This window comes from Gopherus evgoodei, chromosome 4 (assembly GCF_007399415.2).
Source record: "Gopherus evgoodei ecotype Sinaloan lineage chromosome 4, rGopEvg1_v1.p, whole genome shotgun sequence".
Classification (NCBI taxonomy): Eukaryota; Metazoa; Chordata; order Testudines; family Testudinidae; genus Gopherus; species Gopherus evgoodei.
In genome coordinates, this window is record NC_044325.1 from 63,649,496 (window position 1) to 63,664,450 (window position 14,955).

The following is a 14,955-nucleotide window of genomic DNA, read 5'->3' on the forward strand; positions in this document are numbered from 1 at the left end:
AGGATTGGTAAACCTGTAGGTCCACAAGAGTTTGCAGCATTGGGGCTTGCTGCTGGAGAAGCCCTGTTATATCCTGGTGCATCTCCCTCTCCTTCTCCTGCTGGGACTCCTGGGCCTGCCTTCTCCATACAGTCTGTAATATGTGTAGCTGCTGATAAAACACAAAAGGCACTGGTGTCAGTATAGTCACAATGGAAGGTAAAAGGTAAGGTTCAGAATTCCCTTCTTTTGCTCCCCTAAAGTATTAAACCAGACATACTTGCTGACATTTCTGCTTTGGAATGCTTGTGCACGGTGCCACTCAGAGTGCCAGCGATATTGACTATGGCCTGCTAGAAGTGAGGGAAATGAGGCGCCAATTGCTTGGTTGCACAAAACTGAGTGTAGGCCAAGAGCACTTGAATACTGGCACCATTTCCCACAGGCGGTGATGATTTTAGCTGAGATCTCACTCCTGAGGGTAACAAAGTCACAGAGGGCACAGCTGCTGCAGATGTCCGGAAGCTGTCCAGGCCCACATTCCGTTGGCCTGCATGCTGTAATGGTGCCTGCCGAAATTAGCACTGACTGGCATGGGAAAGTGTCCTAGCACAGAGGGAGCAATAAGGTTGCCATCTCTGGAAACCTTTGCAGAGGATTGCAGAGTACCTCCATGGAAGTTTCATTGAGATCTCTCAGGAGGATTCAAGGGACATAAGCAAGGGACACTACAGGGGAATGACAAGCAGATAACTCTACCTCTGTTGTACCTATACCTCTTCTAGTATGAGTAAATTAATGAACAGTTGATAGTTGTGTCCTGTTAAGTTTGGGGTGCCATCAGTACATCATTGTGAGGGGAAATACAATTACATTTACCTGAGGTTCCTTTCCCTGCATTAGGCTTGCCCATGTTCAACTGCCAGGATTGACTGGGCTGCAATGGAGTCTCAAACAGGTGCTGGATCCCTCTGGTCGCATGTCCCTCATCCTCCACCTTCTACTCATCCTTGCTGTTCATGCCAGGGACTGTGACTTGAGCTTCTCAGAGGTTTCCATGGTGGTGGTAAGGTTGTGGTGGGGTCTCTGCCAAGCATGTCATGCAATCTTTGTAAAAGCAGCAAGTCTGAGGCTCTCCACTGGATCGACTGCTAGCCTCCCTAGCCTTCCGATACTCCTGCCATAGTCCCTTCTCTTTCCCACAGCACTGCTGCTGATTCCTGCTGTACCCTTCTGCATCTCTTGTGCAATCTGCTCGTAGATGTCCACATTTCTACAGCTGATCCATAGCTGTGCTTGCACACACAAACTCTTCCCACAAGCCTCGAAGATCCAATATCTCCTGTTTACTCCAAGCTGGAGCGCGTAGCTGGCATGGTCATCTAGATGGTTGCACACAACAATGAAGAGCAACTAGAGGTGTGCTCACCAAGCAGGACAATCAGGAAAAGGCATTTCAAAAATTTGCAGGGCTTTAAAAGGGGGCGGGGGCCTTCTAGTCTCTGTGACCCCCAGGCAGTGGATCTCACAATTATGACCACAGCAGTCAGTGTCGGGCATTTTGCGACAGCTGCTGGAGGACTGTTAAGGTCGACATAGTAATGCAATGTCGTCACTGGCAGTGCATTGATCTCAGTACATCAACCATGGCTCAATGCCACTCAGGGAAGTGATGTTACTGTGTCGCTATAAGGGGGCACTTACATTGGCGGGAGACAAATTTAAGTGTAGACACATACATTATTAGGTCAACACAACGTGGCTTATGTTGACCAAACTTTGTAATGTAGATCAGGCTTCAGAGAACAAAGAGGTTTCCAGTAAACATGAACTCTTCTGCTTACCTACAATAGATTCTCCTCTCCATCTCCTTCACAGTAGTTCTCCTTCCTAGATGTGCTGCTTGTGATCCTGGTAGCAGGAGTGTAACTTGGCAAACAAGTGCAAGAAATAAGCTTCCCCCCAAAGTCTCACATTTCTCGTGGATGTGGGTGGGCAACATACCCTCCCTCATACTGCAAGGGTTTGCTCTTTGGGCTTTTTATTTCTTCTGTTTAACCTGTCCTTTGAAAGTTGGGATGAAGAAATGCACGGACTATGGTATTTTTTTTTTCAATCTGCTGAATTTTAAATTTCCTTCTGCAGGAAGTTGGACCCACAATGGTTGGAGATGAACATTCTGATCAACATCTGATGGACTACCTGGGTGCCATTAAGAGGAACGTGCTGGGGAACCATTTGTAAGTATTTCTGTGCTACTTCTCTCTCCGCTTCCTCCTCCTCACCATCTCCAATCCTTTGTCACTTACCCCCTCTCCCGCCCACATCTAGCATGGGCAGTTTTCTTTTCTCACTCCTGAAGTTTCTCATTGAAGAGACAAGGTGGGTGAGGTAATATTTTTTTACTGGACCATCTTCTCTTGGTGATAGAGACAAGTTTTCGAGCTTACACAGAGCTCCTCTTCGGATCTGGGAAACATACTCAGAGTGTCACAGCTAAATGCAAGGTGGCACAGATTGTTTAGCAGAAGTAAACATATATTTCAAGGGACCATTCAAGGTGAAGTGGCCTGAAGTGAAACGGCCCGAAGTGAAATGGCCCATTAATACCCCTCCAGTCTGTCTCATTAAGACAGATGTAGCACTGTACTGTAATGAAACTGGTGTTTCTGTCAATGAGGCTGCTACTCTGAAGCCTGTCTTTCAACAACCATTGCAGTGGATCCAGAGATCCGTTTATGTCGTTTCTTTCCTCAAAAGAACAGGGTCATCAGCATGACTCTCAGTTAATAGACTTTATCCATAATGGGACTGCTTTGCAAAGCTTTCCAGTTAATTTGACCTGCTCTTTGCAGATGGAGAAACTGAGGCACATAGGGTTAAGTGTCAAGTATTTTTAATGTATTTAGGTACCTAACTTCCACTGAAATCATTGGGATTTAGGGTCAGATTTTTAAAGGTGTGTAGGCACCTAAGGCCACGTCCACACTACAGAGTAAAATCGAAATTAATAATTGATTTTATAAAACAGGTTTTATAAAATCGATTTTACGCGTCCACACTAGGGCACATTACTTCGGTGGTGTGCGTTCATGGTCCCAGGCTACCATCGATTTCCGGAGCGGTGCACTCTGGGTAGCTCAGTAAAAGAATGGGACCAATAACTTCGATTTCCGTCCACACTAACCCTAAATCGGTATAGTAATATCGATTTTAGGGTTACTCCTCTCGTTGAGCAGGAGTACAGAAATCGATTTTAAGACCCCTTAAAATCGATTTTAAGTGCCTTGTAGTGTGGACGGGTACAGCGTTAAATCGATTTAACGCTGTTTAAATCGATTTAACGCTGTAGTGTGGACCAGGCCTAAGTGACTTACCAAAGGCCACCTAGCAGCAGAGTTCGGATTAGAACTTGGGAACTCTTCTTAGCTGTTAGCCCTGTATAAAGTTTGCACTGCCTCTTAGTTTCCTGTTTAAAACAAACAGCAACAAAAACAATAATTATGAGAGAGAGGCAGGGTAGTGATGTAATACCTTTTATTGGTGGAAAGGGCCCACAACAGAGAAGAGCTCTGTGAAGCTCAAAAGCTTGTCCCTTCCACCAACAGAAGTTGGTCCAATAAAAGATATGACCTCACCCACTTCGTCTCTCTAATATCCTGGGATCAACACGGCTACAGCTACACTGCAAATAATATTTATATTGCATTTTTCATCTGTCATCCTCAAAGATCAGCAAGGCTATGTCTACACTGCAATAAAACACCTGCAGCTGGCCCATGTCAGCTGACTCGGGCTCCTGGGCTATAAAAACTGCAGTGAAGAAATTTGGGCTTGGGCTGGAAACTGGGCTCTGGGACCACAATGGGGGAGAGTCTCAGAGCTTGGCTCTACCCTGAGCCTAAATCTCTGAACTGCAGTTTTACAACTCTGCTGCCTGTGTCCTGCAATCCCGAGTCAGCTGACACAGGTCAGCCGTAGGTATTTTATTGCAGTGTAGACATAGCCATAGTGTCTCTGTCCCCAGGATGTAAGTGGTAGAAATTGAGGCACAGAGGAACGAAGTGACTTGCCTAGGATGCTGCAGCAGCAAGTCACCATCTATAGTACTACTATATCTCATTGCCAGGAAGCATTTCTTGATGCTAAGCTTACGTCTTTCCTTTTTTTGTAGGGGTGTTCCCATTTTACCACCCTAATGTCCTTGCTGTTTACAGTCTCCAAATATCTTTAAAAAGCGACAGAGTCCTGTGACAATTTATAGACTAACAGACGTACTGGTGCATAAGCTTTCGTGGGTGAATACCCACTTCATCAGACACATGTCGCTTATCATGGTGCACACCTTCCTTCTCCTAGGTCAACCAAGCTAGACAGAGTTTGCTTTTTAATCTTTCCTCATGATTCAATCCCTTATCCAGCCCCCTAATCATTTTGTTGCTGTTATTTGAACTCCTGCAGCCATTAATATTTCTGGTACTCAGGTGCCCAGCACTGAACACAATAATCCAGGTGCAGTTTCACCAGAGATGCATCGAGAATGACTCACTTCCTGGCTCCCATATTTGATTCCTGGCCTCTTTCGCTGCTAGAGTCCACTGCAAGCTGACACCATTTAGCCACTCTCTGCATTGCTGTTGTCCAGGTGTCCCTTTTGAGTGCCTGAACCAGTGACCATGGAAATCAATAGGAGCCTTTCCATTGACTTCAGTGGGCAGTGAATTTCCAATTCCCCCTCCCCCCACACGCATTAGTTTGTATTTTTCCAACTGGAATTTTTAATGTTGGTTTCTGTCCATAGTTCTAGTTCCTCTAGATCCCTGCATATTATTTTGCTGCTTGCATTGATTTTGACACCACCTTCCACTTTAGTATAAAACTTGTAAGTGTTTTTGACATGTCGTTTGCATCCAAAATCCATTCTTACTTGATCTGCTTATTTCTCTTTGAAAAAAATCATTAAAACAGTGGAGGAGAAGCTATTACATCTCTCTGCTGACTGGAGTCCACCTCTTTGAGTGGTGGAGGAGAAAAAAACCCACAGAATTAAATATACAGAAGGAGCCCTACTCATTTTCCCCCTGTATCCTGAAACTTTAGTTATCAGAGCTTTGCAAAACTCCTTGCTCACTCATCACCCTGGCAAATGGAGGCCTAAGTTATCTACCCCTACAGAACTTAAATTCTCAGCTGGGGAAGAAAAAGTTCTAGTCCTTGTGGTTGAAGAGAGTCTTCCAAACATAAATCAGTGCAGTGTTGTCTTCCTGCATTTGAAGACACAGTTCTAGTGCCTCTTTTGCCCCATAGTTTAGCCTAATTAGTGGTGACAGGGTGGAATTTACAAGTCTCTGATCAGTTTCATGCTGCTATTCAAAACCACAAGGTGGCAATGACATTGAATTTCTTGACAGTTTTCTGTGCTGCAGCGAGGGGGTTATGAACAGGGGAACACAGTCGAGTAATGCATGGGGGAAGAGGACCCCAGAAAAAGGGAGGCTTACGGTAAAGCAGTGGATGTATCCTTACCTCACTGCTGCAATCACCACCAGGTTTTTTGTTTGTTTTTAAAGAAGGAATAACACCAGAAACTCCCAGGAGAGGAGCTTCAAATTTGTAAGACACCTCCTAGTCAGAACCTGTTGCAAAAGCAAATAATGACTGAGGTACAGTATCTGATAGCAATCCCAGAATCTATTCCTGTCCCACAGTGGGAGGCTGGGCTTCCCACCAGAGAGTTGGCCCCAGGATCTACCTCCTGCCCCTCATATTTTGTATCTGCTTCAGGCTAGTAGGTGTTTTGAAAATAGTGCAAGCTAATTATCACCCCACCCATTTGCTAGGATGGCTTGGGTACAGGATAGTCCTTGATGGCCACAGTAAAGAGCAGCAGCTCCCTGCTGCCTCCTCCCACTGCTGGGGTTGAGCAAGAGGAGACAGGGAGTGTGAAGAAAATAACCCCCTTGGAATGCAGCAGCTCACTCCTGCTGAGGACAGTTGCTGCATTCCAAGGGCACTAGCCCAGCAGAACCTGTTTAGAATGACATGAAACATTTACTATAGGAAGAGCAAAGCTTAACTCCCAGCAACTCAGGATTTTCTGTCTACTTCATTGTAAATGAAGCTTCACAATGGTTGGATTTCACTGTGTTCTGGGTCCACAGTAGTGATTCCATAATTAAGTTGTATAACCAGCATTTTATTAAAAGCCCAAAACTCACTCACAAACCAATGCATTTAGGTCTGAGTTTGCAGAGAGCCTGAAATAAAAACTCTAAGGGAGGTGAATTGTGCCTGAATTCATGTTAACTCAGGTGCCTAATTATAACACTAAAATTAACTATTTCACTGCCTATAAGAAAGAGGGATGATCACATTGTACAGAGCTGCACAATCTACTGAGTGGCATTTTATTTAGAACTACTACATTTTCCCACCCTCAGTTTGACCCATCAAGTGGAGCTGAGAGATCTGAGCCCCAGTAAGGGGAGAGCCAATACTGTACTGCCAGCAGGGCATCTAAGCCACTTTCCCAGCCAGCGGGGGGGGGTCTGGTCGTCTTTAGGGGTAGGTGTAGGGCCAGCTTTCCTTCTTGTGACTGCTGTGCTGCTGGAGGCAGCCTGCAGACTCAAGCAGATGTCACTGCATCAGTTACAGGTGGGTCACATGTCCAGGCTTTTCTTGTAACTACGAAGGATAGCACTTTTTTTTTTTAAATAAATAAATAAGAGCTTAGATTCTGCCTTCACCACAGCGCTGGGAGGCTGAGTCCAAAGCATGTGTCTATTGTGCCTATTTTTTAATCTAGTCCTGCTCCAGGTTTTATCCAAATCCCAAACTGGAGGAGCCCAACTGAGCATGTGATACTATTTTGAACATCTGCATAGGCGCCTGAGAGTTTCATTTTGGTGTCCCCAGCAGGCTGAGCTTGGGAGAGCACCACAACTAATTTTTTCCAGCTCGAGCCTTCATATCATTTAGGTTAGAAGTTCCCAATTTGGCACATTCATGCCATATTGCAGTGCCTGTCACTAGTTGGAAGGCTTGGTGGTTAATGTGAATTCTTCAGGATGCATCAGAGGTTACTGGAACTTGGTAAGCTCAAGGTTTAAGCTCTTCATGATGTCTGCTGAAGTTATATTTCTCTCTACTGGCTTTTTGACGATCGAAATACAAAAGGTGCGCTTAAAGATAATAAAGTTATTGTGGAGAAACTAAATGGATTCTTTGCTTCAGTCTTCACGGCTGAGGATGTTAGGGAGATTCCCAAACCTGAACTGGCTTTTGTAGGTGACAAATCTGAGGAACTGTCACAGATTGAAGTGTCACTAGAGGAGGTTTTGGAATTAATTGAGAAACTCAACATTAACAAGTCACCGGGACCAGATGGCATTCACCCAAGAGTTCTGAAAGAACTCAAATGTGAAGTTGTGGAATTATTAACTAAGGTTTGTAACCTGTCCTTTAAATCGGCTTTGGTACCCAATGACTGGAAGTTAGCTAACGTAACACCAATATTTAAAAAGGGCTCTAGAGGTGATCCCGGCAATTACAGACTGGTAAGTCTAACATCGGTACCGGGCAAATTAGTCTAAACAATAGTTAAGAATAAAATTGTCAGACACATAGAAAAACATAAACTGTTGAGCAATAGTCAACATGGTTTCTGTAAAGGGAAATTGTGTCTTACTAATCTATTAGAGTTCTTTGAAGGGGTCAACAAACATATGGACAAGGGGGATCCAGTGGACATAGTGTACTTAGATTTCCAGAAAGCCTTTGACAAGGTCCCTCACCAAAGGCTCTTATGTAAATTAAGCTGTCATGGGATAAAAGGGAAGGTCCTTTCATAGATTGAGAACTGGCTAAAAGACAGGGAACAAAGGGTAGGAATTAATGGTAAATTCTCAGAATGGAGAAGGGGAACTAGTGGTGTTCCCCAAGGGTCAGTCCTAGGACCAATCCTATTCAATTTATTCATAAATTATCTGGAGAAAGGGGTAAACAGTGAGGTGGCAAAGTTTGCAGATGAAACTAAACTACTCAAGATAGTTAAGACCAAAGCAGATTGTGAAGAACTTCAAAAAGATCTCTCAAAACTAAGTGATTGGGCAACAAAATGGCAAATGAAATTTAATGTGGATAAATGTAAAGTAATGCACAATGGAAAAAATAACCCCAACTGTACATACAATATGATGGGGGCTAATTTAGCTACAACAAGTCAGGAAAAAGATCTTGGCGTCATCGTGGATAGTTCTCTGAAGATGTCCACATAGTGTGCAGAGGCGGTCAAAAAAGCAAATGATGTTAGGAATCATTAAAAAGGGGACAGAGAATAAGACTGAGAATATATTATTGCCCTTATATAAATCCATGGTACGCCCACATCTTGAATACTGTGTACAGGTGTGGTCTCCTTACCTCAAAAAAGATATTTTAGCACTAGAAAAGGTTCAGAAAAGGGCAACTAAAATGATTAGGGGTTTGGAGAGGGTCCCATACGAGGAAAGATTAAAGAGGCTAGGCCTCTTCAGCTTGGAAAAGAAGAGACTAAGGGGGGATATGACAGAGGTATATAAAATCATGAGTGATGTGGAGAAAGTGGATAAGGAAAAGTTATTTACTTATTCCCATAATACAAGAACTAGGGGTCACCAAATGAAATTAATAGGTAGAAGGTTTAAAACAAATAAAAGGAAGTTCTTCTTCACACAGCACACAGTCAACTTGTGGAACTCCTTACCTGAGGAGGTTGTGAAGGCTGGGACTATAACAGTGTTTAAAAGGGAACTGGATAAATTCATGGTGGCTAAGTCCATAAATGGCTATTAGCCAGGAAGGGTAAAGAATGGTGTCCCTAGTCTTTGTTCATCAGAGGATGGAGATGGATGGCAGGAGAGAGATCACTTGATCATTGCCTGTTAGCTTCACTCGCTCTGGGACACCTGGCATTGGCCACTGTCGGTAGACAGACACTGGGCTAGATGGACCTTTGGTCTGACCCGGTACGGCCGTTCTTACGTTCTTATCTGAAAGGGAGGTATTTGTAAATTCTGACAGCCAATCCACACTGTTTCAGACAGGTTACAAACAAACACTGATGACTAAATCCTTAAGTCATATACAACATGTCTTTTGTCTGAACAACTAGTGGTCTTGTGACTAAGGCACAGGACAAAGAATCCAACTGGGGTTCTCATCCTGGCTCACCACCAACTTGCTCAAGTACAAAACTTCCCTGCCTTAATTCCTTCACTTGCATAATGGGAATATTATTTACTCACCTCAACATGAGAGCCTAAATTGACACTTAAAAAGCATGTTGAAAGCCTCTTATGGGAAGTATTAAGTTCAAAAGCAGTTGTAATACGTATCTTTACACCGCACCTATAGTTATAACAAAGTGCAGTGTGTCAGAAGAAAGAAAATAGAGGTCTTCAGCAAGCTCTCACATCTCACCATTATTATACTTTGAAAATACCCTTCCCCTCCCCCACTCCAATAATATTTTACAACCTCAACTTTAGCAACTTTGGGGATTTATTTGGGGTTTTTTTTAGTGTCTAGAAGTCAGGAAATGTATAATTAAGATTCCACAAACAGCTTTAACTCTGACCCCATAGCTCCAATCATTATCAGCATATTGGCTGGTATGGTCATTTTCTGGCAGATAACTAGGTAGCTTTTCCAATCAGTGTATATATGTATCACACCCCAAAAAACGACAGTAAAAGAACATTATTAAGGGTGTGAAGTCAAGTACTTGTTAGGAAAGGCCAGAATTATGGTTGTCTGTCCAACCTTTATTAAGCCCCTTGTGCATATACATTATGATACAGTCTAATTACAGTATCATACTCTTCCCCTCCCCCCAAGAATACCTACCTCATTCAGTGTAGAGTTTGGATGAACAAGCTAGTCTCCACTGGGCCCTTGTCCAGTCTGTCTCCCCACACATCCCTTCTCATTCCCAGTCTCCACCCCACAGGCTCCTTATCCCAACCTACTCCTGTCGCCGCCCATCCCATTCTGGTCCTTGTCCCCTCTGCATTTGAGAGCACAGTCTCCTTGTTTCTGTTACCCTGACCAACTTGGAGAATCAACTGTAAGGATAGTCCTGCTCTGTTCTGGGTTGGAACATGCTCAGTACAGACAATCTTCAGAGAATTTAGCTGCAAGACTCTAGTATGTCTACTGAGCCAGTGTGAACTCAGATTTTTCATAGGCTCATAACTTGGGCCAAAGTTGGGAATCTTCATGAGAACAGAAAAAGGCTCCCCTCTGACAAATTTCAAGCCCTGGTTGCAAACGATGGGGGCACCAGAGCTTCTCACATAAACTAAGATTTTTTTTAACATGAGCAAACAGTATATATTTCTCATCTCCTTCTTAGCAATGTCTGAATACTTTTTGCTAAAACTTGCCAATGCAATTCAGCCAGAGGCAGACACCCAGCATAGAAAGCTTCAGCCTGAATGGTCAAAGTTACGAGCAACTGAAAATAGGCTCTTAGAATGGTAAAGGGCAGGCAACCTTAACTACCAGTTCTGCCTAGAATGTATTCACCTTCAAACAGGACTCTTCTCTCCTTTTGGTGGTGTGGCTATGAGTGTTTCTGCACTCTGGCTGCCTAAGAAACTCAATTTTGGAGCCTTCAATCAATACCTACTTCAGTCCCTTGCAGCAGACCTTCAAAGACATAAAATGCTGCTTCCTCTTTCAGATCAGTAAAGGGATTCTCCTCATTTTGATGAGGCCCTAAAGGGGCACAGGTGGGAGTTGGTTCAACAGCTCAATCTTCTAAAAGGCTGAGGCACACAATCAGACTGTGGTTTTGGACAATTACACTCCAATTTTAGGTGGCTCTTTAATTCTGGGCAAATTTGCTTCACAGAGTTTGAAAATTTTGGTTGTTAGTCTCAGTGTAGTATAGCTGGACATTGGTGGGCTCTATCCCAGAGTGGTGACAGCAGTGTCTTGCACAGAATTAACTTGATTTTGCTGGAGACACAAGGTCTCTTTAGCAAGGGAAGCTGTGCCTCTTCCATCCATTGTGACCTTCCCATCTTGTTTCCTTTCTTCTTTCTTGGCTGCAGCTGGGAGTACTACGTGAATGATGCACCCCGTATCGTGTTGGACAAGCTGGAGAAATATGGCTACCGAGTGGTCAGCATGACAGGGGTGGGCCAGACCCTGGTTTGGTGTCTCCACAAGGAGTAGCATGGAAGATTGTAGTGTTCCACCTAGACAAGACATTGCTGTGGATCATCTAGCACAGGACTGGCATTGAGCTTCCCCATTAATTAATCCATTTTTGTCCCAGTTTCCAGGCACATACAGGGGAAGTGCTGTATAGTCAAAACTTCACATAATGGAAAACTACCATCAATGCCATTAGATGAACTCTAAGGGGAGGCAGAGGTGCCCACTCAATTCTAAGGGTAAATCATGCATGAATCCTTTGGAGATTGGATGGCTCCTCTTAAGTATTTGTCTGAATGGCAGTCTGGGAAATGCCAGCACTTTAAGTGTTAATCTTGCCCATTCAGTAAGTATTTGAGTGAAGTCAAGCATTAGCCTGGTTTTGCCCCTGGAGAAGTTAAGCACTGATCTTTTTGAGGCCACCATTTAAATGCAGCCCCTGCTCAGTCCTCAGAGTAGGTCAAACATAGACTACTTGTTGCAATCTCCCTGGAACGGTAAAAATAGGCTGCCAGACACTGACCCGGTCCTTGCTATTTGAACAAGCCCCCCTTAGCATTGAGAAGTTTGAACATTGACTCTCAAGTGGGATTATGGTTGGCGTGAGCAGACACTGTCCTGGTCAGACCTGAGACTGCCATTTCAGTGTAAAACATGGTCTTTGTAATTCTCTAAAGATATTTCATCACTGGAGAAAGGTCCTGTGAATATTTCAGGTATTGGCTGCGTAATCTCACCAACAGCATATAATTCCTGGATTGATTTGTACTGATCAGTTCCTACTGTAGCTGATAATAAAGAATTAATATAAAGAGACTGTGTGATTTCCGTCCATGGGCTACTTTCAGCAGCAGTCAGATGTGTGTGACTGGAGAAGCTATATGAAACTTCTGCTCCTGTGTAAAAAAATTCAAGACCTAATCCTGACAGATGTTGAGCAGCTACCACTCTTAAATCTGTGGGAGCTGCATTTTGTTAGCACCTCTCAGAAAAAAGTCCTCAGTTACAGGGCAGCTACTGTTTTAAAGTCTAGATTAGGTGACAGCCATCTCTCCCTTCCATTAAAGGACTGTGTGGATGCTGAGTGTTAGCTCTGTCCACTTTCCAAGAAAATATTCCCGCAAGGTTTTTGAAAAAGGAGGTTTATTGACTTAATTTAAGAAAACAAGTTTTTAGCTGAAAGATAGGGGAGAGAATATGTATTCCACCATGCTATGTATGTGACTCTTCCTCGTCTTCCCGTCTGAGCTGCTCAATCAGCTGCTGTCGCTCAGCCGCTTGGCGCATCCGCATCATAACCAAACTTTCATAATCCCGCTCCGAGACCACGGAATCCTAGGGAACAAATGACAGAACTGGACTTGTAAAGAACAGCCTGTACCCCAGTTTCCAAACTCCCAGAAATCTCCACTTGTTATGAACTGAACAAAAACACCACAGTGGCAGAAAGGATGGGTGCTGCACCTGGCATGTCAGCAGGTTAGAGATACTCGGCTGGTCAGGTTAGCAATGACATTTGTTACTATGTGATGGCTGTTTGGCCTACATAAAGTAGCCAACAGACAAGTGCCTGTATCAGAATGAACACCCTTATGGGCCGTCTCAGCAGAGAGGACAGAGACAGAATGGGATCAGAAGACTGACTTACCCACTGCTCCTCCAGCTGGTCCCAAAAGGCTATGTGAAGGGTTGGTGAGGTCACCCCTCGAAGCTTGCACTACTCCTGCTACAGCTAAGGAGAGAATTCTCAAATACACTAAAACTCGGCAACTTCCATTTCCACTAAAACTCATTTCCATAAGCAAACAGTAGAATTAAACAATGTGCTTTGCTTGAGTAAATATAACTTTGTTCTCAGACTGGCAGATTATTCTAGGTTATTACAGAGGCACTGTCAACTTAATCTAATCAGTGTTTACACTGGCCCCTCGGTCCCCTTGTGTCAGTTTCTGTGATTTTACAATCCTTTTTTTGTGTGTTGCTCTCTCTCTGTGTACGATCCATATGACCAACAGGGGAAAATGACCGTCCACAACGTATTGTCAAATGCACAAAATAATCAAATAAAAGTTTTTCTGAGTGTTCAGTTCTAGAATCTCCAGAGTTTTAATGAGGCTAGAGAAAAATAATTCAGCAATAACTGATCTAAATTACTGGTTTTCTGGTATTTGTTGTTTTCTGTTCTTCATTCAAGTTTTTACCATTAAAGATCATTTAATGTTCCTTCTCAAATCAACATCACAAGAGTGATCTGCAATAACTAAAGATGACTCTCCCTTGCTTTCTTTCTAAAACAGCCTTCCCTCAAGAATAAAAAACTACTGATGTTTCAAATAGCACAACAATATACGCAAACTACATAAGCAATAAACTCAGATTAACACGGCTGATCGCTCATCTCAATTGATTGGCCTTTTACAGTTCGTATGGCTACTTCTACCTTTTCATTTCTCTGTATGTATAAATATCTTCTTGCTGTATGTTCCAGTCTATGCATCCAATGAAGTGGGCTATAGCCCACAAAAGCTTATGCTCAAATAAATTTGTTAGTCTCTAAGGTGCCAAAAGTACTCCTGTTCTTTTTGCGGATACAGACTAACATGGCTGCTACTCTGAAACCTGTCACTCAGTACTGTTATATCTGATATCAGTTGTACTGTGTAATTAAAACACCACAGCAGTAAACAGTCAAATATATATATTGTCAGGTACAAAACCACACTTGCTGTAAAATTAAACCTCTCTAAAGTGTACTCAAGTGATTGTATAAAAATAGCATCTTCTGACTCAGGGTATGTCTACACTACAAAATTAGGTCGAATTTATAGAAGTGGGTTTTTTAGAAATTGTTTTTATACAGTCAATTGTGTGTGTCTCCACATAAAATGCTCTAAGTGCATTAAGTCGTTGGACAGTACTGAGGCTAGTGTCAACTTCCAGAGCATTGCACTGTGGGTAACTGTGAGTAGCTATCCCACAGTTCCTGCAGTCTCCGCTGCCCATTGGGATTCTGGATTGAGACCCCAATGCCTGATGGGGCAAAAACAGTGTCGCAGGTGGTTCTCGGTACATGTCATCAGGCCCCCGTCTCCCTCCCTCCCTGCCTGAAAGCAACCGCACAAAATCGTTTTGCGCCTCTTTTCCTGGGTTACCTGAGCAGACACCATACCACAGCAAGCATGGAGCCTGCTCAGCTCACCATCACCATATGTCTCCTGGGTGCTGGCAGATGTGGGACTGCATTGCTACACAGCAGCAGCTCATTGCCTTTTGGCAGCAGACGTGCATTACAATTGGTTGCCATTGTCGTCATATTCCTGGGTGCTCTTTTAGCTGACCTTGGTGAGATCGGTCGGGGCGCCTAGGCAGACATGGGAGTGACTCAGCCAGGTCATTCCCATCTTCTGCCGAGCACCCAGGAGATGACGATGGCTAGCAGTCGTACTGCACCGTCTTCTGCCGAGCACCCAGGAGATGATGATGGCTTCCAGTCATACTGCACCGTCTGCTGCCAGCCCAAGATGTAAAAGATAGATGGATCAAAACAAGAAATTGACCCAATTTGTTCTGTGAAATCAACGGCCTGCTAAACCCAGGGTTTTGAGTTCAATCCTTGAGGGAGCCATTGTGTGTGACAGATTGTGTTTCTCCTTGATGCAAAGCCAACCCTTTTGTTGATTTTAATTCCCTGTAAGCCATGTTGTCAGTCGCCCCTCCCTCCATCAGAGCAACGGCAGACAATTGTTTCGCGCAAAACCAGGCGAGGAGGCGACG

At 43.7% G+C, this 14,955-nt stretch overlaps 2 protein-coding genes across 2 annotated transcripts in view; one reads left to right on the plus strand and one right to left on the minus strand.

Moving 5' to 3' along the window:
- Positions 1-11,990, plus strand: part of GCHFR (GTP cyclohydrolase I feedback regulator) — a 35,996-nt gene extending 24,006 nt beyond the window's left edge. Inside the window, 2 exon segments of the mRNA XM_030559491.1 lie at positions 2,125-2,219; positions 11,076-11,990. Coding sequence (XP_030415351.1) covers positions 2,125-2,219; positions 11,076-11,199 — 219 coding nt within the window. The 3' untranslated portion in view covers positions 11,200-11,990.
- A 96-nt stretch (positions 11,991-12,086) lies between these two features.
- The window catches only part of DNAJC17 (DnaJ heat shock protein family (Hsp40) member C17), a 30,324-nt gene continuing 27,455 nt past the window's right edge, over positions 12,087-14,955 (minus strand). Inside the window, exon 11 of the mRNA XM_030559488.1 lies at positions 12,087-12,516. Within this exon, the coding sequence (XP_030415348.1) occupies positions 12,394-12,516 (123 nt within the window). The 3' untranslated portion in view covers positions 12,087-12,393. The remainder of the gene's footprint in view (positions 12,517-14,955) is intronic.